Source organism: Micropterus salmoides, unplaced genomic scaffold (assembly GCF_014851395.1).
Source record: "Micropterus salmoides isolate LMB-PRFRI ecotype aquatic unplaced genomic scaffold, ASM1485139v1 Ms_hic_scaffold_6, whole genome shotgun sequence".
Classification (NCBI taxonomy): domain Eukaryota; kingdom Metazoa; phylum Chordata; class Actinopteri; order Centrarchiformes; family Centrarchidae; genus Micropterus; species Micropterus salmoides.
Genome location: NW_024044348.1, coordinates 9,058,417 through 9,082,478, shown reverse-complemented (window position 1 = coordinate 9,082,478; position 24,062 = coordinate 9,058,417). Strand labels below are relative to the sequence as shown.

At 38.8% G+C, this 24,062-nt stretch overlaps 1 protein-coding gene across 3 annotated transcripts; it reads right to left on the bottom strand.

Annotated features, from left to right (window-relative positions):
- Positions 1–114: 114 nt before the first annotated feature.
- bbox1 (butyrobetaine (gamma), 2-oxoglutarate dioxygenase (gamma-butyrobetaine hydroxylase) 1) lies at positions 115–23,856 on the bottom strand. 3 transcript variants are annotated; one of them, XM_038701164.1, is made up of 9 exons: positions 23,722–23,856; positions 22,021–22,094; positions 20,065–20,522; positions 18,793–18,907; positions 6,903–7,101; positions 5,921–6,026; positions 5,552–5,748; positions 4,560–4,726; positions 115–3,044 (listed from the first exon to the last, which is right to left on the bottom strand). In XM_038701164.1, exons 3-9 carry the CDS (start codon positions 20,464–20,466, stop codon positions 2,884–2,886), a joined length of 1,347 nt encoding a protein of 448 aa, XP_038557092.1. In that variant the 5' UTR covers positions 20,467–20,522; positions 22,021–22,094; positions 23,722–23,856; the 3' UTR covers positions 115–2,883. The 3 variants fall into 3 exon arrangements, with proteins under 3 accessions (XP_038557092.1, XP_038557091.1, XP_038557093.1); XM_038701163.1 differs by having other exon boundaries at positions 22,032–22,094; XM_038701165.1 differs by lacking the exon at positions 22,021–22,094 and having other exon boundaries at positions 23,722–23,744.
- Between the last annotated feature and the right edge of the window lie 206 nt (positions 23,857–24,062).

Below are 24,062 nucleotides of genomic sequence, written 5' to 3'. Positions count from 1 at the left end.
AGGAATAAATGAAATGAGATGCCAGGTGTAAGTATTCCAGTATTTGAAAAAAAGTATTTATAGAATATGTACAGCTTTGGCAATATAATAAAGTTGTCACCAAGATAAGAAATGTAGAGCTTTGGAGATTTATTTTAGCAAGTGTGACATTTCAGTGAAACTTGTTTTTGCAAAATGCAAGTTTGCTTAATAGTATGAGTCCATATTGAACAGCAGCACAACCACTAAAGTATTAAGACTGGAGGAAGGAGGGGGGGAAACATTGTGGACATTATTGATACCTGAAACTTCTGCTCATCTCCCAATGCAGTGGGGGTGACATAAATGAATCTTTGTTGAATGTATGGTGCTCAAAATATTGCAAAATTGCAAAAAACAACATTGTTACTGTCAGTTGTTTTTCTTTGCTAGAAAGTAGTTACATAGTGAGATCTGTGGTTTGTTTTCAGTCCTTTGTGCACCACATACAAAAGTCTGTCCACAGTGGTCATATCCAGGCACTAGCAGGAGTTTCAAAAATGTCCTGTTGCTGTCCTCCATGTATCTCCAAAACCTTTTATTAGCTAAGATAAACAGGCCAGTTTTCAGATTTGTGACAACACATGTCAGATAATCACATGTGACAGCGACGGTACACTGTATCTCAAAAGCTCAGCAGATAGAAACCAAAACTTTGTTTGGCCAGATGCTTACAAGGGTTAAGCAGAAGCGTAAGTCTTTGCAATGGTAAATTTAAAGAGTCGGATCCTCCATTTTACACTTTCTATCACACTGCCACTTCAAGTACAGCTACTGCACCGCAATTCTGAATTCAGACTTCAAGTCTACAGAGTGAAGGGAAAGTCAAGGACATCACATCCTTTTCGTAGGCACAGGATTATACAGTATTCTAAAACAGTTTACATCTAGGCTGTTTCTGAGAGCGCTCCCTCGTTCCCTACTCCCTATATACAGCAAAAGCAGGGATCATACAAAGTCTTGAAACTTTTGAAAATGCAATGCAATCAATATTAACGGTTATGTCCTCAAAGTTAAGTTGACTCCATGAAAAATCCTTGATTTTCAACATAATCTGGTGTTTCAAATACACAATCACAGGATTTTTCTGACCTGAAAATGTCGCCCACATGAATTGGTCGCGCTAGCTTCTCTGTCCTCTCTTCTGCATGTTTAACGGAGGGCAGGGCTCAGCACACACAATATTGACACCTGCTTTGTCAGCAGTTGTTTCTACGACCTCAGCTCGCTTGTTAAGATAATAGTGAATTGTTTGGAACAATCTAAAACAAAAGCTGCCTTTAACTGTTTAGCTTAGCTTGCCACGGATCTTAAAATGTATTAAATTCTGGTACACGTAGCTGCTGGCTGAGACAAACTTGCCCTCCTATCTCTGCCAGCAGTGCCTGCAAGCAGTGAATCTCAGCAGCAGAGGGAGGAGGACAGAGGACTGGAGCAATAATTAATACTGACTGATGTCCAAATTCTTCAATATTTCTGAACATCACTCAGTATTTAGAGGTCACAGTGGGATCACTCACAAAAATGTGAAGGATTACTTAAGGACATCGCGCTTCGTTTTACTTCATAGGTCAGCATATTTTCACATATATAATTTCCTTCCTAATGTCTGAATGTGAAAAACTACTTCACATATTTATTTCGAATAAATATCTTTATGATAGCTGTCTAAAATTATGTGAAAATGAAATTTTCAATCAAACATCATGACATTTTCTTGGGGGAGGACCACAACCACATACGCTGCACGCTGGCTATGCTCCTGCATTTTTGTCACACAAATCACATGCCTGTTTGTTGTCTTATATAATTATATAAATATAAAAATTGGCTTCTGAGATAAGCCACATTGATTCATAGCTAGGTAAGGATTCCTTACTCTGGAAATTAGCAAGCATTAAATAACAGTGATCAAAACATATAGTCAAAGTTAATATAAACGGCTGGTGAAATAAAGTGACAATACAGTGATTGCTGTGGGTATAAGGGAATTCTGTAAACGTAATTTTTCACAATTGCATTTAAAGTAACAATTAGAGATGCACCTATTGAAGTTTTGTTGTTGTTGTTGAATTATATTTGTACAAAAAAGCTCTGTTCAGTAGCCTAACCAGACTTAAAAAAACAATCAGAATTGGCCAATAAAATTTTAATCAGTGAATCTCTACTAATAATTCAGATGTGATGTTAAAGGAAAAAAAATCTGGGTTTAGGTACCTCGCAAGTGCTTGAATTTTACTGTTAAAGTTTACTGTCTATCTACTGTCAGGGGCAATAAATAGTAATGTCTGATGAGTTATCATCAAACAAAATGGCGGGGTACATTTTGTGCATTTTATAGTAAAGAGGGAGTGATTTCAGAAAAAGCCAAGGTGAGTTGAGCCAAATATTTAACCTGAGAACCAGGAATGATAAATTAGCTCAGAAAACTTACAAAGTTACAATTACACAAAATCGTATTCATAATGTGGAGTACCCAGGACAATGTATAAAAACTCTTACATTTAAGCTCATAAAAACTTGTAATAATAGTCACCATGACTAATCCAAAAGCACCTTTACATTTGAAAGCAAGGTGTTTTTCTTAATCTTTGCATTGTAGCGTTGCACTATGTTACATGTTTGAAAAGTTGCTGTCAACAAATTGTTTCATTTGTGGTTTAGTGCTTTTCTACTTCAGAGTCAGAGATTTAACTCTTGACCTGTGGTCAGATAATGAAATAGCCTTGCACTTTGCCTTCTATCATCTCACCATTTTAAGAGCAACATGTAGCTCAACTCGTAATTTCAAGCCACCCAACATCATTTAAGTTCTCTGCAAAAGCTGAAAAGCTACGCATTTAAATTTGGCTGTGTTTCAGGAGCTCATACGTCAACGTGGACTGAGTTGCGGAGTATCCGCAGGCGAGACATGACTTCGTCCCAGTCCAGGTAGGCGCCCTCCAGGTGTCGCAGCCTGTCTGGCCTGCTAATGTAGCTCCTCCGCCCGTGCAGCAGACGCCAGTTATCGAAGGTCACTAGGTCGCCTGAAATACAACAACACCCAAAGATCAGAAACAAGGGTTTGGGGAATATTTCATTTGATCCTACATTTCTCTCAGTAAGGAATTTAATTTTGTCATTGGCCCTGCCTCTTTCACAGAGAGGTCAGAGGTCAGGGTCAGCTGCAGAACAGTTGTTATGGATCAAAGGCCTCATGCTTTAAATAAAACGGTTTGTTTTAGATTCCTGTCACAGTTTCCATTCTAGCATGGCACAAATGTAATTCACAATGATACATGGGAGATTAAACAGCAGCAATTCTTTTCCTTTTGGAAAAATGGGTCCTTGATCTCAGACATAAGTAGAAGCAGCCTTCTCATTTATATCAAGCAACTGTCAGTGTGGCCAACTGAAACGACAACTGTCTCTGACAGATTTTAATAGCTGTAGCTAGCAAGGTAATTAAGTTAACGTTGGCACCATGAGTTGGTTGACTTTTTAATGTTTCCGGCTGACTTGTTTTAAAATGACAACCTTGTAAAAGGCTGAAATATGAATTTGGTGGCCACATGCATGATATCATGCTCAAAGAGTGAAGTTAAAGCTGCGTGTTTCAAGCATCTATTGTTGGCTGGAGTGTAAAACAGGAGGGGCTCCTACACAGTCACTGTTATTTGTGAGCAGAGCTTTTTTTCCCTAATGTAACCTGTAACCGCAGAAAATAATTTAATTAAATGCTTCTTGGCCTTGGAAGTAACAATCTGTTACTACTGTAGGTAGTAAGCTAGTTTGCCAGACAGGCTAACTTTTGCATCTTACATTAAAGCAGATAGACAGAGTTTTTAAAATAAATTCCTTTTATTTTTATGCTTGCGTTTTGATGTTTTGTAAGATAAAGAGACGACACCCCTGCAAACCCTTTGAGTGTGGTTTTTCGGAAAAAACAGGTTCAAACACTCGTGGTTGGCTGACACCTACAAACAGGTTTGTTCGAAGCATACTGAACCCTTTAAACAATCTGAAGGACGTGTCATCAGGATGGATGCTTTCCAACATGGAGGCTTGAACCCTGGATGCTGCTGTTGAAACGCCATCTCCTTACTAATGGCACCATCCTGCTACACTCTGATGTCCGTAATGTCTCGTACAATAGCATTACTCCATCTCTGTCATTTCATGCTGCGGACTCCTTGCAGAGCGGTGATTATTTAGAGAGGGTTACACCAGACTTGGGTAATTTGATTTGGTCTAAAGTGACAGAGAGGACAATGGACTCTCTGATGTCATTGTGACCTTGATGACAACAAAGATGTTGTCGTTCATCACTGTACAAGTTCATGTTCCATTTACTGGAAGCCTGAGTATCCTGCAGAGTGGATCCTTTTCTTTTAAAGCATTTCTTCCATCTTATTTTCATCCACTGAATCAGAATTTTTAGGTATAATAAGTTTTTTAAAAATGTGATCATGATTAAGAGGCTTAGATAGATAATTAGACAGATCATTTTTCTTATACCTGTTATGTTATATAAGTAGACATACACTGACACACACACTGACCTGGCTCCATTCTGTAGGTGACCACGTTCTGTGGTCGGTTCATGATATCCACATAGGCCTTCAGTGCTCTGTAGAAGGGCTGAACCTGATGTAAGGGGAGGTCCAGCACAGAGTCTCTAGTGGCATTGTTGTAGTTTATTCTCACAACTCTTCCCTCGGCATTAACACTGCTCAGAGAGAAGGGGGAAGGACAAAGATGAGTTTTAGCGCTAAAACAATTAATCGATTAACTGATTAAACGATCAACAAAAAATGTATTGACAATGTTTATAACTGAATAACTGTTTAAATTCAATAGTATGGCTGCAACTAATGATTGTTTTATTATCGAATAATCCGGTATAATCTGGATTTGGTATACAGTTTCAGAAAATTGTGAAAAATGATCCCAAAACCCGAGATGATGTCTTCAAATGTCACAATCCAAAGATATTTGGTTTAATATCGTATAAGACAATGACAACCAGAAAATATTCACATCTGAGATGCTCAATCAAGAGAGTTTAACACCTTTTTATTGGAAAAACAACTTGAATGATTAATTGATTATCAAAATTGTTGCAGCAACTGATCAATCGATCCATTTCCAGCTTTTCCAGTGTGATTATTTGTTGCTTTTTTCTTTGTTACACAATTGTAAATTAAATAGTTTTATTATGCTTCAGGTACACTACTATAGCGAAAAGTATGTGGACACATTAGACCCAAATGTAGTTGTTCCAACACAATGAATATTATTATGTAGCTATAAGACCCTCTTTTCCAAATGATTTTAGAGACCATATTGAGTATATATGGACATAATTGTGAACAGCAGATGGCAGTGTTCCATTTCAAATCACACAAACACACACTCCTGAGTATCACTGCATCATTTTTTGAAACTCTTGTCATTCGATTTTTTGCACAGTCTCTTTGCTTCACACAGAGACAGTAAATATGTGTATGTATTGGAATAAAAACAGGTGATCTGAAAGCCCATCTCCACTTACTCAATGATGCATTTCTTGGACTGCAGCATGAAGTCGCAGTAGTCCGTCCCTGTGTCAGTGAAGTCCACACTGAGAGAGGTGAGTGCCCGAAAGGCCTCTGGGTCTTCTCTCTGCAGCTGCTCAGCCATGTGGAAGCCGTCCACCACCACACTTTCCCCTCCTTCCACAGCCTGGTTGATGCAGTGCAGAAACTGCACCTACAACACATGCCGCACAAATGCTCATTTTACAACTCTTAACAGCATAAAAGCCAAATGCCAGCAGTTGAAACAAACTTATAAAGGGAGCACATCAATTCATAAGTGATACCATATTTGCTAAGTGCAGTTTAATCCTCTAAATAGACCATACAAATCAGATTTTACTTACTCCAGGTGCAAAGTGTAATGCAGGGTAGTCCGTATGGAGACTGAGCTTTCCTGAAGTGTAGGCCACATTGTTTGCCATGTATTTATCCTGGACCTGCCATGTGTGCCTGAGGACAAAGAAAACATTCATTAATAACTGCACGATAATTATTTAACTTTGGCTTTAGAAGATCAGTGACGACAATTAGGCTGTGTGGAGAAAAGGATGAGATGAGATGAACTTTGCAGGAATCCCTGCGGGTAAACTGGGCAGCTTCATAGGCATGCTTCGACTGTAGCCTCTGAAGTAGATACTTCATTGAGATGCAGCAGGAGTCTAGCACTAATGAGGTAAAGTTATCTTCCATGTTCTGTTTGCATGCCTCGTTTGGATGCCCGACTCGTAAAAACAGTCTAGTTTCTCTGATGGCAGGCCTTCAGCTTTAGTCTGCAGAGTCTTTACTTCCAGCAGTATGAGCTCATCCGCTGGCAGTGGAAAAGCTTTAACGCTCCAAAACTCTGTTCTGACTGAGTGCACCAGGTAATTCCTCTAGCTTAAAAAAGCTGGAATGCTTTAAGGTTGTTTTCCTCGTCTCTGTCCTGAAGTAATCAGCACTGCAGTAAGTCAAAGTGATGAACTATGGCGTGATGAAAGGGCCACAGACACTCTCTAAGCTTCTCCATGGAACCAAAATGAATCAAAGCTACAGATAATTGACTGGTGGACACATTTTCCTAAACATTAATGCTGAAAGTTAGAATCTATGAACTTCTTTCATCCATATATCTAGCCGCTTTCTTTCCCTGATTCCCTTAAAAAGAAGATGTAAATAAAGATCTTTTGTATTTAATTTTTGCTAATAACACTCTCTGGGCTGTGCTCCAGTTAAAATATGATCAGTGGAAAATTCAGCAGTTCAAGGTTTAGTGGGGAGTCAGATTATTAAACAGTGGCTTGGCTGCGGATGACTACAGCAAAATGGATGAGCGTCACGGAGTCTTACCCGTAGAATGTCAGCCTGAGATAGCCAATCCTCTCAGCCAGTCTGGCCACTTGGCCTTGCTCTACCGGAGCCCCCTTCAGGTAGACGATGCCAACGCGACGCAGGGCCAAGAGCCAGGACAGCGTGGCCTTATCGTCATGGAGGACTTCCTGGTAGTCAGCTGTGGGAATGCGCAGCTTGGAGTCCCAATAATAACGCTCTAAAATCAGAAAGAGGACATGGAAGAAATATAATTTCATCTTAGCGGCGATTTACATACAGACAGCATTTTCTGGTTTCTTTTTAGATTTATGCTTGTCTGACAAGAAATAAGCTGCGTCTGCAGTGTACCAACATGAAGCTTTTCCACCCAACAGTGAGTCTTTTTACTGTCCTGTAGCTGCTCTGTTAAACAAACAAGAAACAAGAAAACAGAACTGTTCCTTATCATAGCAAGTTTTGACACTAATTTATTTCTCCTTCGCATTAAAGAACTTGTGTGAACCTGCATGTTCTCTTTGTAATGCACATCCACTCTATGCTGCATAAATCAATCTCAATGCCAGTTGTATTTATGTATTTGTATTATTTTACATGATTCAAAATTCATCATCATAATAATAATAATTGTTATAGTCTTTTCAAAATCCATCTTACAGCGTGTTTTCACACAGCAGGAAAATAAAACATACATGGTTTTAAGATAAAACAGATAAAACAAGAAAACATTTTAATAAAAATTTAAGTAAACTAAAATCAGGAAAGGCTCTATTTGAAAGTATGTTTTAAGATGTAACGTAAGCTTGAATTCACAAAAGACACTTTATTTTCAGACACGTGTTTCGACATTTTCCAAGTGTTGGTTCAACTGATAGAAATGGACCAGCGAGGTGTGCAGCAGTGATGAGCTATGCACCTTTCCATCAACACCCCCCCCAACCCCCGAGATGGTGTAAAAGAAAGAATAATGTTTGTGTGATGTCTGGTGAGCAACAACAAGTATGAACACAGTTTTTATTGGCCTCCTTTCATTTGAAAACGTTGCAGCTTGCCATTGCATGCGATAGTCTGCGTACTTCAAGATGGAATAGCTCGCTGAGAAAAATCAGCCGGTCTCTTTCAGACAGACAGACGTGGAAAAAAATCCTCCCTCAGCTCTCCACCCAGCTGGCTCAACTCCTTTTTCCATGCAGCCTCTCTCCAGTGACTTCCACAGAAAACAGCTGCTAAGTACATTTGCGGGAGGAGGAGACTGTGTACCTGCCTGATGTGTGGGGCTCCTCCTTGTGTCTCTTTTCAGTACCCACCAACTACAAAACAACTTTTCAAATGGGTGCATCACAAACAGATTACAAAGCTGGAGCCTGGAGGAGATAGACAGACAGCCGGGCGAGCGTGCTGAACTTCATGGATAATTTATCATTCTCCAAAGTGTCTAAAACATTAAAAAGACAATGTGACTGTTCACTTTGAAGACCATAAAGATTTACGGTCGCAGCAGACAGACTTTTACTGGCGACGAGGAATTTCAGTGCCTCGTTTTTTTCCCAAAGGAAGTGAGGCACCAAGCACAGAGATGAAACATCAGTCAGGAACACAGTGATCATCATGACTCGCAGACCTCCCTCCAGGCTGTTGTCAAAAATAATCAGCTTGTGGCCGCACAATTCAAAGGATCAGGAACCCTCTGCTTGTTAAAACTTGTCAAGAGGGAGCAGAGAAACAAAGGCTGAGAATGTGAAACTGGGCCAAAGGTCAAGACTGAATGTTACAATTACTCTAGTTAAACTGGGCCTGGATGTCGTGTACAAGCACGGCGTATTAAAGCTCCGTAGTTTAAGGTGTCCCAAGTTACAAAGACGCTACGGCGCTGGTCGCAGTGCACATATACATCAGCTGTGCAGTCGTGGCTGCAGTTCAGCTTGAATCTCACACTTACCACGCTCGGTGTTGTTGAGTGAGTTCACACTGTGGCGGCCGGGTCGAACTAAAGACAAGAGCTTTGTATGAATGTTACTTTTTAAAATCATCTAATGAGCTCCTCACATGGACTTTTGTTTTTCAACTGGGAAGCCTAATCATAAATAAGAACAAATAAGTGCTCTGTCATCCAAACTGCTGTTTGGAGATAAAACTCAGATAAAACTGAGCTTCAATGGCAGAAAAGTACATTAATTTACATTATGTACATAAGTACTTGTCCTGCAACTCCACCTTATTCCAGATTGGTCACTTTTTAAGATTTGCATTTAAAAACATATATGCTGAATACAATGTATTGCATCCTTGGTATTAGCTTGTAAGACTATCTGATCTGTCATGGTTTTTTACTAGGTTTCCTTTCATTTATGCAGGATCATCTTACATGTGATTTGATATCGTTTTGTCTGCTTTTTATATGCAATTATGTAAAATGCTGCGTATATGCTAATACATTAGTAGAAATAATCCAGTGATTTAATACATATTAGTGAACACTAAAAGTGGACATTTGCATAATAAGAACATTTACTTTTCACACTAAAGAACATTTCACTGATATTTCTGTAATTTCTCGGTGTCTCAAGTGTCTATAATTGGCATTTTTTATAATAATGTATCAAATGACTAATGTGAGAGGCGTCACTCATAGTTATGAACCTACAGACCTACTGCCCGGCCCTCATCGCAACTGTTTTGGTTCACTCTGATCACTCTCGCAGCTGTTTTCAGCAAACAAGCCGCAAATAAACTCACTGTATACTATCTGCTCAGCACCAAACGGCAGACAGACACAAAGACACATTTAAAAGCTAAAGAGGTAGACATTTCCCTACAGACATCACTAAAAGGGAGTATATACTGGACCTACATTCCAGGTGGCCAGAAACATGACCAAATGAATGATAACGTTACCCTGTAACTGCTGGATGTGTAATTAAGCAACTGTTTGCTAAGCTGCTTAAGTCCAGCTTCAGTGACGGGCTACCCCCCTTAAGGGAGGAGCTTGCAGGTCATCAGACAAGGAACCCAAACAAAGTGACCATAACAGAGATAGCGAACAGAGATATAGGAGATCAACAGTCCCCTACACGTACAGATACCTAAATGACAGCGGATTTTAGATTTGTGATAAGACATGTGTTTGGCTTGGATAACTGCAGAAAAAATCCATTTAAGTATGGACATTTCACTGTAACAGCAAAATAATTGTTTTTAATGTCAGTTGTCTTCACGAACCTGTGATATTTGTGTAAAATCATAGCTGCTTTTACAGGAAGGTCTGTGCTTTAAGTCTGACAAGATAGTATATATACATAATCCCCTCTCCTGTTCCCCCCTCGGCCATGGTCTGCTACAGTGCCTTTTCCAGATGAGGAAACCTGAAGCCACGGCTCCTGTGGCTGTCATGCAGCTCATGGCAGTTTGGCTCTCCCCTCACTGTGCTCTATTTAAGCTCAGAGGGCTGTGTCGCTCTCTGCAGCAAGGAGGTGCCTTCAAAGCCCTGTTTGAATCACTGCAGTTATCCAGAGAGCTTTTGTTTTGACTTGGTTAAGTTTTATCACAGATCTTGGATCAGCTCACTTCAATGGGCCTTCTGTGGAATGCACAGTGGAGGGCTCAGAGCCAGATGAGCATAAACAACCTTTTTAGAAAGAAGCTGTTGCACATTTTTGAGAAACAAATAAAACAGATTGCCTTTTTTCAGCTGCATTTTGATCTCCAAATATACAATTTATTTGATTTTTAGAGATGTGTCAGTATCAATAAAGCCAGTGGTGGAATTTAACCAATTTGAGATACCATTTCATGCTGTTTTATACTTCCGCTTTTATACTTCCACTACAATTCAGAGGGAAATACTGTAGTTTTTACTCCACTACATTTATTTTGACAGTAACTTCCTAGAAACTGCAGATGCAATATTTATGTACTTTTTCTTAAGTGTTATTTTTCAATGCAGGTATTTTGCTTGTAATGGTACTTTTGTATTGCAACCTTTACTTAAATAAACAATCTGAATTCTTCCTCCACCACTGAATAAAGCCTATTTTGATTGACTTATCATTAATCACAGCAAGTGCTTAAATCACTTTCATGTTTGTTAATACACGTGTAAGCGAATACAGTTTACAGACTCTTATTTAAAACAGGTTTTCACCCTCAACTCAGCTTGTAAACAGCTGCAAGAACAAAATCGGCTTAATGATTTGTCTTCTTGAGAAGACATAACACCCATTACATTACCATACTGCCGAAATGTTGTGCATTCATTTGAGTTAATTTCTTGCACAACTCGCAAAACTAAATTAGCCTGACACGGTGGAGCAACTAAATAATTTGTTTTAAGAGGGATTAGCACCATATTTGTTAACTTGATGTTATTTACCTTATATCTATATTGAGAAATGTATTATTGAACTTATTTATTTCAAGACTTTGTTTCATCTGGTAGGCCTGTCACTGTATTTAACTTACTAAAGAAGGTGGTAATGCTCAACTAGCATATGTTGTTCATAAAAAGTATTAAATTGTGAAAAGTTTCAAAAGAATCCATTCTCACCAGTCCAGACATTTGAAAAATAAAAAAGAAACTGTGTTCCCAGTTATATTCCAATCAACAATTACCATGTATGTTTATGTTTTCACAGTGTACATAGAGTGCATGCGTGCGTGCCAATGGAGCTGCAGGAAACTTACTCCACCCTCCATTAATTCGACAAACACACCTTTATCTACGAAACCTACCTGTAAGACAGAGCAGCCAACCTCTGCATACCAAAATCGGAGGAGACAGGTTGAGCAGTGTTTTCTCAGTGGAGAGCTGCAGGCCCTCTACACAATAATCCAAACTCAAATCTTCTCCATCAGCAAGTTCAGGTTCCCAAAATCCTACTGAGCCTTGCAGTGGTTTGTTAAATGATGTCCTTTTTCCCCCAACTTCTACTCAATGATTTCAGTATTATTTAAAGTGCCAAGTAGGATGTCTGGCGTGCCAGAGAAATGAAAAATCCAATCATAGTAATCATCAAGGTTCCCATGCAGAATGATGGAAAGGTGTTGGAATTTCAAAGAGATGACAAAGAAAAGGGATTTAACCCAAATATAGTTGATCTATGAAGGAATTACAGAAATACACTGTGAAAAATAAACTGTGTGTGAAAAATAGTGAAATTTGTTGAAAGGAGGCCCAACTTCTCTTGAAAGAGACATCTGATATGTGGAAGGTTTATATGACCATTATTTTTGACAAATCTGAGTTGCTAAAGCCATTAGTAGTCCATTATAGCACACTTCACAATGTTAAAAGCTCATTTAGACAAATGAAAACATTCAAGTCATAGTTTGTTTAGATTCTTCAAATTCCTTCCAGGTTGATAACATATCATGTATGCGTTTATGTAAGCACAAAAGTCAGTTCTGCTGAAGCTGGCATATGAAATGATGTCAGGTTTGGGAAGAAAACACGTTTTTCCACTGATGGACCTCCACAGCTATGTTTCCAGGAGCCTGTCTGTCAACCGACGAGTGATGACAGAGGGCTAAATTCAGACCAGATGACAAAAGGGGAAACACCAGCCAGACAGGGAAATGACAAATCAGCTGCTACTTGGCTGAGTTATAGAATCAGTCAGTAGACTTAATGGAGAAAAGTCCAAACTCAGCTGAGTCTGTTTAGGAGAGCCTCGGACAAACTGGTAAGGGAGTTTACGATAACTGTCCAGTCCAAATAGAACACTAATTGACGTATAACTGTAGGTATTCAAAAATGGAAATAAAAGGTTAATAAGAGATCCACAATGCAAAAAGCCACATAGTCCACTGACATTCATGCCTTCGTGCATGAACATGCAGAAAACGCAAGCAACAAGAGTAAGGCCTTTTAAATAAGTGCAATGTTTGCTCTTCTTCTGGTCCTAGTCAGCACTCAGGCAGCTGACTTCTGGATCAACTTAAACTGATTTATGACATTTTTGGTAGACAAGATAGAAGCATTAGACTTGTATGTCCCACTAGAGATCATCCGTCTGTATTGGTAAATGTATAACAAGTTCTACAATTAGTACCACTCTCTACTTTAAAAGTACACACTGCTGAGAAATATTTTCCATCTTGTATTTAGGGCATGTATGGCCTGTGTCAGACTTTTGACAGCTTCACAGTGATATTCATGCTAAGATTGATTAAGACCAGATAGTTGAGGTAAAGACGTGGTGAAGTGCCAGGGATTTTTTGATAGACAATCTGTAGCTTAAGGTTAGATTTTTTTAATAAACTTTTGGCTGCGACTTTATTTCTAGGGACGTTTTTTTGGCAGGTCAAAGGAGGCTATATCAGTAAAGCTGTTACAGGGAGAGAAATCTCATCACACCTTTTGTCATCATTGTTTTCTGTCAATCACAGAAATGTTCCCACAATAATTTAACAAAATGTCCAGCACACTCCTTTCAACATTTCTTAAGCTTTAAAATACTTGCATTATCTTTTGTGACTGTTGTCACAGCTAAGGCGCCACATCCTCCGCAAAACTTGAGGTGAAACCTAGGAGAACATACTTATGTAATGATAAAATGTATGTTCTTTGTGGTTAAGGGAATTTAAGTTTTTGTATTTTGGTATGTGGTGTACACACACTTAATCATCCTTTGCATTTCTTTGAGTACATTGCTATACTTGAGTGCGTTACAATCTTCAGTGTAAAATCTAAACTATTTAAGGTACCACGGATTGTCAAACTCATATGTCAAAGGTAAAAATAAAAAAAAAGTTTCTTATTTCAGGTATACACTTTTCTTAACTGATGGCTTGGTCAACAGCAGCAGTATTGTTAAAAGGCATCAAACACAAAGACTGAGACGAAATCAAGAAATAAATCCCCATTCTAACTACATGCAACACAGAATAAGCAGGATAAAATAAACTGAGACCAATTATTATTATAACCATTATTTTATTTAGAAACATACTTAAAATCTTTATGTAACTGCATATACTGTAGGTGTTAATTCCCACTCTTTGGGATAAACTTGAAGTCTGTCAACTCTGCTTTTGTTCTGCTACTGAAATATAACATTAGCAATAAACTGGAGGAACAAAAATTATCTGCAAATAATTATAGTAAACAGAGGTGAACACCATTCAGCTGTTTTTTTCCCCTCAACTCCACATAGTCAAACAACTATTCAACCATTGTACGTGTGAAACTACATCAAACTTAGACCTGCATGGAAGAAGGAAATGTGAGAGGGAGGCAGGCCAAAGAAGGCCAAGCAGTGGTACTTACTTCTAATAGTACAACTTAATGCAGTTATTTGCAGCAAATGACTCAACTTGTTAAAAAATGACATGCCATTATGCCTTGTTGAGGCTGAGCGATTCAAACAGTTTACTGAATTAAAGAACGGTCGTAAAAGCATATCGCAAAGAAGACAGATTTTTACAAAATACTGATGTGAGCAGGTGGAAAAGTATGTGTGAAAAGGCTGTGAGCTATGTGTTGTGGCATATTTTTACTTTTCTTAAAATCCATTTAAACTGTTTCATATCCGCATTTTACCAGTGACACGAAATTAGTCTTGATTCCCACCCCGACTAAATAAACATGACAAGCGCAAAAAGGGAGGCCTGACACGATGACATGGTTCTAATAGTAAAAGTGTCTGGCAGCCATTTGAGTAAGTCACTGACAGATTTATTGGCAAAAAGAAGACTCACTGCAGATAACGTTGTGAGTGACATAAGCTTGAGGTGTTTCCGAGAGCAATCCAGCATCATAACTCTCCTCCAAGTGACTTGAAAGGTTGAAAGTGCTCATGCCAGGAAGAAAATGGCATGTGTGAATTTCTAAAGGTCCTGACCATGTCTATGAATGAGATTTAATACTCAGCTCTGTTGACAATTACAGAGATGAAGGTATTGGATTAAAAACACATCTGATAGCATACCTGTCAGATAGTAGTTGGCTAATTAAATATTTGACTAAAGATGCCAAGCACATAAAGACATTTGTCCAAGGAAACAGAAACCAAACGTGCAACAAACTCGTGTAAGAGAAGTGATAAAGCTGACCGTAAAAGACAGTTAAATACTTAAATAGTGTCTAAAAAGACATAACTGTAGATTGGGATACTAAAGATTTATTAAGGAAATGTCTGTAAGAACTCAGACATGATGCAGTTTGAGTTTAAATTCCTGGTTACACACACTTACAGGCTCTGGGATTTGTTCGTTCCCAAGAAAGGAAATACTGACAACTCTGAGCCTGTGTTTGGGAAGAACATGCAGATCTTTTTTGACCCTCACTCTAAATCAGATTTCCATATGGCAGAGGCAGAAGGGGGTCTGAATGAGGCTCACATATATACAGATGTCAGGCTCTAGAAGTTCCACTCCCTTACGCCGTTTCACATGCAGACATGCTATACCTCGGTCCAGTTTTGTCTGGAGTCGATGTGCGAGGACAATAAACCAGAAATGCTGACAAATCATGACATTTGAAAGAGAAGGTCTGCCTGAAGAATTGACTGAACATTTGGTTAAGAGCCATGGAGAGTCATTTAAGAGCAAAATTTACTGTCTGTGAACAGGAACTCGCTCACTAACCAACTGGATCCTAAAGTTGACCTGAAAAATGGCCTGCTCCATCTCAAACTATTCTCTGTGAGAAGCACAAGTTCAACACGTCCTAGTTGATGGCTGTAAAATGCCTTCTTTATAATTTAATAATAGTCCAATAATAGTACTACTCCAATAATAGCTGTTGCAGAACTACATCCTGCGGTTTGAATTGCACAACTCCATAGAAACAGTAAAAGCAGAAGAAAAAAACATTACTTCAGACATAAAAGCAGGAGGTATAGTACAGGCTGAATAATATCCCCAGAGCTCCAATTTTCATATTGACCTCACAGTGTCCCGTGCACGCTAAACTTTCACTGTTGAGAACACTTTAACAGGCATACTTGGGCTTGTAAAATCTAGGTGCCCTGCATGAAAAAGGAAACACAAATTCAAGCTGTGGACTACGCTTCAATGAGTTAAAGTCATGGAGAAGTAAGGAGCGAGGATATGAGCAAAGAGGTGAACACTGTTCATCATCCACCTTTTGACTAGACCTTTCTAGTATTTTTCAATGCAAGGAATTTCAGGCTGGCGCTCAGGAGGACCATGATAGTGTGTTAGCGCATTTCATCTTGTATTGTGTTTTTGGGTGTGAGCTTAGTAGACTCTTCCAGGAGTGCTCCTGGCTTTGTGCTAAGAATGGCTGGAAAAAAAAAACTTCAAAATGACTGTCTGTGTGTAAATTACTCTGACGGGGATCTGTTTACACTTCAACATGAATGGAAGACTTCTGCAGCACACACACCCTTAATCAGTGTGGAACAGAGCGGGAGCCGCTCAGCCCTGTGGGTCCTTCAGGACCACGTGTGTGTACACAAACCGACTACAGTCCATCCCCCGCTTCACTGAAATGCTGCTACCTTGTTCCAAAGCTAAAATTTCTCCTCTGCTGTCTGGCAGACTGTAAAGAGTATTGGGCCATTGTAAATGTACTGTAAAATGACTTCTCTCTCCAGTCTTTAGAAAAACCTCTTTCCTTAACAACCGTGTTATGTTACTGAGGGGGAAAAAAGTGGAAACAACTTTACCCAGGAAAGGTTAGCAGACTCATTTTTATTATAACAGACACATACACATCAGAGAGCTGCTGACTAATTAGGTAATGGATGAAAACAAGTATTTTGTTCATAACCACAGAGTTCCTGCTCTTGCCATATGCCAAGTGTTAACCTATTACATTTCATCTCAAAGATAAGTCAAAAACAAAACAATGCTCAGTGTGATTTAAATCACATTATCAATAACCTTGATATGCTCCTTCAGAAACCAATAACAGGATTAGACATTAAATAATTAAACATCAAACATTAAAGTGATACAATGAAATACTAAAATTAGTGTTTATAACATTACTGACTTTTGCACTTTTTTATACTGACTTCAAAAACTGACATTAAATGTTACGCAGGAAATTACACAATTACATAATTTCCGAAGTGGTTAGAGCGGGAAGAAAAAATGGAAATTAGATCCTCTTGTATTTTGCAATAAATTGCAGGGAATGTGTTACCATATTGATCTATTTGAAAAGATATACCTGGTTAATTTGATGTCAATGATAAAAGGCGTGTATCCAGGATGAAATATAATGTTCATAATGACATGTGGTCAGTATGAAATTGTAATGGGTGACAAGCTTCTAGTTTTGCTATGTATGTACAAGCAGGTAACACTCACTGGTTGGAGAGCAGACAAATTGCTGTTTTCATCCTTCACTTTGAAAATGCAGTAATTCATGACAGTGTTTGTTCATCCTGTTAATTCTAAAGACAGCTGCGTTGTGATTTATGGCCTCCTTTAAAAATCATCTTTTTGATCATTACATCAACTACAGGGTAATTAATTAAAAAATAATGATTAGTTTCAGACCAGTGCAGTCCAATCAGTACAGCCTTTTTTGTCAGCAGGCAGTATGCATGCATTATGTGTGGTTTTTTTTATCTTATCAGTACAACATCACTGATTTCATGTGTTCATACACATAGTAAATACATTTGGGAGGAGATGAGCACGTTCTAGTTTTCAAGTTCATCACCTAATACAGATATACTGAGTGGCCACTTTATTAGGTATACCGAGCTCCTAATAGCCCAGTAAATCCTCCCTACTGGAGGGTTAGAACGGTCTGTTTTTGTTAAAACTGTTTTAGAGAGGTGTTGATTCAACACTATGATAATTTTGGAGGCCATAGTTTGACGCCACTCAATCACATTCTCAATACAACTCAATGGGGAAAGCCCGTAACGGCAAAGATGGCGGTTATCCCACCCCTAGAAAGCCAACTGTCTGCTTCTAACAACCAAAGCAGGAAACATATTTCAGCCAATCGTGTGGTTCCACTTACGTAAGGGTCTGTTTTACTTTTACTGCGCATGCGTGGAAGCTTTTGACATTTCACATTCAAAAGAAGAGGTAAAGTTACAGAACTATGTTGGGCAGCTCCCGTTTATTCACAAGTCCGCTCTGGTTTAATCATTTAATCATTTCTGACACGCCGACTGTAACTAGAGACAAGCAGCTCGCAGATATATTTCAAATACGTTAAACATTATAGTTAACTTCTCATTAACAACGTTAGCGCTCCTCCACTGATAAACACGGTGTAAAACTCTGAGCTCTGTAGACTGCGGTCAGCTGATGTTTTGTTCTGTGGTGCTGCAGTGTTTTGAACAGAGGAGCTGCAGCGCGCCCTCTGGTGGGCAAACTATGCAACAATCATGACCTGAGGGAAGGATCCGACTCTGTTTGTCTTTTTAACAGTCATATATCGGCTGTTATAAATGCCGATGCAGATATATCTGCAAGTAGCGTATATCGGCTGATAATATCTGCAAAATGATAAATCGGTCTGGCTCTAGTACCCATTCATTCAGATAGGAGCCTGGTTTTGTTAGTCTGAAATAGCTGCACGGAGGCGTTACCAAGATGGCTGCCGAGTGGAATGACTTGCCTATAACGACTTTGATTGAACTGAGGTGTTTCTGTTATTTAGGCCACCCTCGCTGGTATATCTTACGTAAGAGTTGGACACAACCACAGAAACACATGTCTTCATGAAGAATTATATGAATCTTCATGAAGGTAGGATTTACTCCAGGGATATTGTATTAGACTGCATCAGATTTTAGCTAGGTGTACCTAATAAACTGGCATATGAATGTATTTCTATAAGACAAACTCCTGTAGAGCACTTACAGCAGCTGTACATACATGGAGGAGGTGGTGCCAAATACCAATTACTTACATGAAATTCTAAAACAGAGATTTATATTTAAATAATTTGAATGAAAAATATAACAGCTAGACTCACCGTTGATGAAAAGCTCTTCTTGCATTGCTTGTCTGGCAGCAGGAGAGAAGCAGCGTTTCTTCAGCCACTCTGCGTCAAACACACTAGTGTGCTGGTCGGGCCATACAACGGACACCTGTGTAGAGACAAAAAGCTTACTGATCCCAAAATGGCCAAATGGTTTAGCTCTTTTTCCATGTTTCCACCTCAATGTTTTGTTGTTATAAGCCATTAACTAAAAGTGCACTGCCTCTCTTTCAAGTAAACGGTAAGTGACAACCCTCTTTATTGACAGGATGATAATGTGCTCAAAATATTAACTAGGTGTTCTGTTTTCATAATAGTTCACTTGTTTCTAGCAAGAAGATTGGTCTGCTACTTGGAGGTTAAGCTTTGGAAGGGGCTCTTTTGGTTCATAAAACTGAGAAATAAATGCATAAAAACAAAATCTAAAATGGAGGATTTCCTTTTAATATCTGCTTTTTTAATACTTGTGGGAGCTTTTGGTCCATGTCATCTATTCTTTCTATAGCCAGAGGAGGTAAGAATTGAACCATAATTGTAGTACTTAAAACACATGTTTACTATAATAGGCTACCTAGTAAATCTTTATACAAGAAATAGAAAACACTGGAAATGTTTTGCATTTGATTTTTATCCACAAAAGCAAATGGCACCCAGTTGTTTGGCAGTACTGTCACGTCAAAGCAATCCGTTTATAGTTTATAGCAGGGGCCGAATCCTCTGAAGGACACAGTTCACAAAGGTGGTTCCTTTGGAGGACTTAAAGGTCAGGCTGAATGTGTGCTTCTGACAAAATAACATTGTCCTACCTCACAGTTTATCACCAGACAGCAGTTGTAAATAACATTCATAAACTAGAACAAGTTTCACAATACTTGATGATAAGCAAAAAACGCCCACTAACTTTAAAACGTTGTAGGGTAGAACAGCATTATTGAAATATCATATTGTAATTGGTTATATGATTGTTTTACTGCAAAAGTTTAACAGGTTTTAGTTTTTACAAAGATTAAAAGTAAGTGAAAGTGAAACTTTATGAACCCAAAATGTGTATTATTACCATCCAGTTGAATTGTAAAACTGTGTTAATGTGTGTAATCACAACTACAGTACTTAATGATGAACCAAGATGTAGGCTCAGTAAAATTTATTGTACATTTACACATCCAGTTTGGGTAATAATTTTTTCTTTTTCTCTCAAAATTACAACATTCATACTGAGTGTGTGAACTCCGACAAACACTGAGTCAGAAAATAGCAGCAGCCTACCTTGTTGTCATTGGTGACCTCTACAACGTCAACTCCTGTGTGGATATCAAGATCCGACATCAACAGTTTGCGGGCCTGGGCCGACTCCAGGGTACACAGTGGACACTGGCAGTTGTCTCTCAGCCAGGTGAATGGGTACAGACTGTGGCCTCCATCCTCCCACTCCACCTCCATCAGCCTCTCCTCATCCAGAGTACGGACATGCCTCACTGAGTGGCAAGCCAGAGGGAGGGAGGCTGACCCCAGTGTCTGCTGCTCACGAAGCTGCATTGAAGTCAGGTAAGAGGGTAGTGGACCTGCAGCCTGCCCTGGTCTACGACAAGCCCTCAGAGCCTGGCAGGCCATGGCAGAGCTCCTCTGCAGGGCAGGTAAGGTAAAACGTGCAAATGTACTCAGCCACATTTCTGAATGGTTCCCTCCAGGCAACTATGTCTCCAGGTCAGAAAGGACCACCAACTCTGTAGTTATTGAGAGAGGGAAGCAATAAAATGAATAATAGAGAATCATACACTGCTGCCTTTCATTAATTTGCTTAATTTTAAAAATAAAGCAGGGATGGATAATAAACCAAATTTATCAAGTTACCAATTAACAGTCTCCTGCCAAGCTAAATTGTAATAAATTAAACAAAATTGTAAAATAAACCATTTATATCAGTGTATAATGAGCCAATATGAGGAAGGTAAAATAATGGACTGATTGAATTTGTGAGAAAAATCAGGTTAGCTATACTTGTTTTTGAATAATGCCAAGCTCATCGGACACAGTTCACAATGTGAGCTTTTTCCCAAGGGGCTTTGGAAATTGTGACTGGTCACTGTGCCAACCAGAGGTAGTAGTTTCTAAGCCTGGTCTGCTAGCTGTGTGTAGGTAGGATCTGGGCAAAGCCGAAGTGCAAAATGGCAGCATTATTTTGAAAGACACAATACAAAGTGTGCAGTGTTCCAAAACCCTGCACCCGTGTGCAGTTTAATTCATCACTCCTTGTCAGAAATATTAGTAGCCTCAAGATATGTAAACTACAGCTGTAAATTCAGCTATTTCCATAATTGGATTAATCAGCTGATTATTTTCTCAATTCACTGATTGATGGTTTGGTCAACCAAAAAAAAGTCACAATCACAAATCACTAGAGCCCAAAGTAATGTTATCAAATGTCTTATTTCATTTTGACCCACAGTCCAAAAGATATTCAATTTACTATAATGTTAAGGCAAGGAAAAGCATAAAATTGTCACATTTAAGAACCTGGACCTGTCAAATATTTGGCTTTTACGTACAAAGGATGAATCATTTAGCAAGAGATTTGCCAATTAGTCGATTGACAGAAAATTAATCATTGCAGCACTTGTGAATTCCACCATTCCAACAATAGTTGATTTGTTATGTTGTTGATATGATTTTGTCAGTGTGACCATTTCTTTGTGTTGTTCTAAGGACAAGGTTTTTTGTGTAGCCATTTAAATCCAATACAAGTGCTTGTTTGTTTACTTGTTTGCATATATTTCAGGGTAGGTGTAGCAGCCGCCTGCACTATCTCTTCAGAACTGTTTAATTTCCCTGCAGCACAGTTTTTTAAACTGTGACATCACTACCAGCGGGTGAATTTGAGTTTGATTAGCCCCCAGCACAACATACAGCCAAGCATTTGTGAAGCAACGATAAAAAGAAAAAAGGGTGTGAACAAAAGCCACCCTTCAAGTTAACTTCCGTTGAAGATAAAACAGCTTAACTGCTAAATACACGTTTAGCCGTTAGCTTTGAAGAAGCAGCTAAACCGTTTGTTAGCTTGGTAACGTTAGTTAAAAGTAAACGCATCCCTCTCTTCCAGTTTACATTCTCGCTTCAAATACAAAACTAACACAAAGGCTAATCAGTCGACCTTCTTTCACAGCTGGGTTTTTTATCGGTTTGCTTTAAAAATTTATGTATGAAAGTGCCGTGAAAAGACTTTACCATTAACAAACCTGTAGTGTTTTGCCGACAGTTCCTCTTCCCACGAGCGTTGCCTCCGTCAACACAAACGCCGGCTACCAGTGACAGAGAAAGTAGGTGAAAGGTTGGCCGGGAGGCTACAGCATGACATAACCACTGTAAGCAAGCATGGACGTTGATCTGCTTTTCAGTCCCAACTGATAACTGAGTCCTAAGCCAAACAGTAGTTATAAAACACATAATTGTTAGCAGTAGCCGCACCCTATATGTCCAGGAAGAGATCATCTCAAGCTTTGGGGGATTTGTAGGATTTGTAACATTAATATTAATAACAACAACACAGCCATGCTAAAACCCTGTGGGACTGTAGGCACAGCGGTGATTTGAGCTAAATAATAACACAAGTTCAGCTAACATGCTCACAGTTGCAGGTATCTTTCCCATGATGTTCACTTTAGTTTAGCCTTGTAGCATGCTAACATTTGCTAATAAATAGCCCTCAAAACAAGGTGCAGCTGAGCAAACCCTGACAGAGAGTTACTTAAAAGTGGCTCTAGATGAAAATGCATCACCAAAATCGTACATTTATCCTCTATGGATATCTGTAGTATAATGACCGCTAAACAATGACAAATATTAGACCACAGCCCCCTGTTCACATAAGATTTTGTCGGAAGGGTCCCCATCTTATAGGATTTTTGCTTTTAGAATCAGAAACAGCTTTATTGCGAGGTATTTATTTTATTAATTTTCTTTATTGACTTATATAAATATAAAGTTAAAAAATTGACATATTGAAGATATAAAAAATATAAAGGAATCATAAAGAATGTGTAAGAATATGTTTGTGCAGCGATATGCAAAATATTTACAGTATGTATTGTAAAGGGATGGGGTTATGAGGAGAGCGTCTGGAGCTGTTTGTGTCTGGGGTGGGAGGCCTACAGGTCCTAGAGGGGTGGAAGATTGATTGGTATGTTTGATTAGTTTAGATAGGTAGATGTTTTATTACAGAAAGTGTATGAAACCCATGACCAATAGTAATTGTGTTACTTATGGATGGAATTATAGTGAAAATAAATAATTCCCCTTTTTGCTGGGGACCCCCTGGAACCCCCTTGAACCCCCTTCCCGGACCCCACTTTGAGAACCACTACTGTATCGGACAGCTCAATATGGTATGATTACAGAGTTGGTTGTGTGAGACTTCAAAATATTATATGCATTAACAGTATAACACTATATCCATTAACTTTGGGTATAATACCATTGAACAACACTTTGAACTTTGACTGACGTGAAGTCAGATATCTGAGTTTTCAGAAAAGTCAGACATGAACACTATGTAGTGAGAAACAAAAAATTTAGATAATTCTGACATGAGCACTGCAAGATTACATGCTGTTCATTGTTAGACATCCAATAAACATTTTCATTTTGATGCAAAACATGTCAACCTTATGGTGGCATTAGAGGAAAAATCAAGGGATCACCAATGTTAGTAGGATTCATCCTCTGGGGAGCATGAATGTCAGGACAAAATTTCATGGCAATCCATCCAATGTTATTTCTCAATTGCCCTACAGGTGTGTGTGTACAGAAATGAGCATGCTGCACTATAGCTGAATCAGTCATAATTTTCTGACATTTGTCAAATGACTGGTCAAGAAACTCTTTCACACATTAATCAATAATAAAAGTAATGTAAGTGATGAGTTGTACCTCTTTCAGTTTCTACTTCTTTTGCAGGTTCAAGGAAGATGACCAGTTCCCAGTGATGTGCAGTACAGTATTGAATTCAAATAACAGTCTGCTAGCATCTGAGTTCAGATTTAAAAAGCTTCCTTTTGCAATTATTAACCCAGGATCATATACGGTCACTATGACAGATCTGAGTTTCAAAGGGTAAGTGATGGTTACAACTCAGTCACCTTTGCAACTGACGTCAGTGCCCATGTTTTACCAACAATAACGGACTTTGTGGTATCGGTTCAAGCGTACAGTCAGCCTGCACAGAGCATTCAAAACAATCAATTGATATATTCTGACCATTTACAAATAAT

Coding starts and splice junctions, on each gene's coding strand:
- bbox1 (XM_038701164.1), bottom strand. CDS start 20,466: ATGTGGCTGAGTACATTTGCACGTTTTACCTTACCTGCCCTGCAGAGG. Junction 18,908..20,064: donor AGGTCACCAATGACAACAAG/GTAGGCTGCTGC, acceptor GTCTCTACACAG/GTGTCCGTTGTATGGCCCGA. Junction 7,102..18,792: donor AGAAGAGCTTTTCATCAACG/GTGAGTCTAGCT, acceptor TTCTGATTTTAG/AGCGTTATTATTGGGACTCC.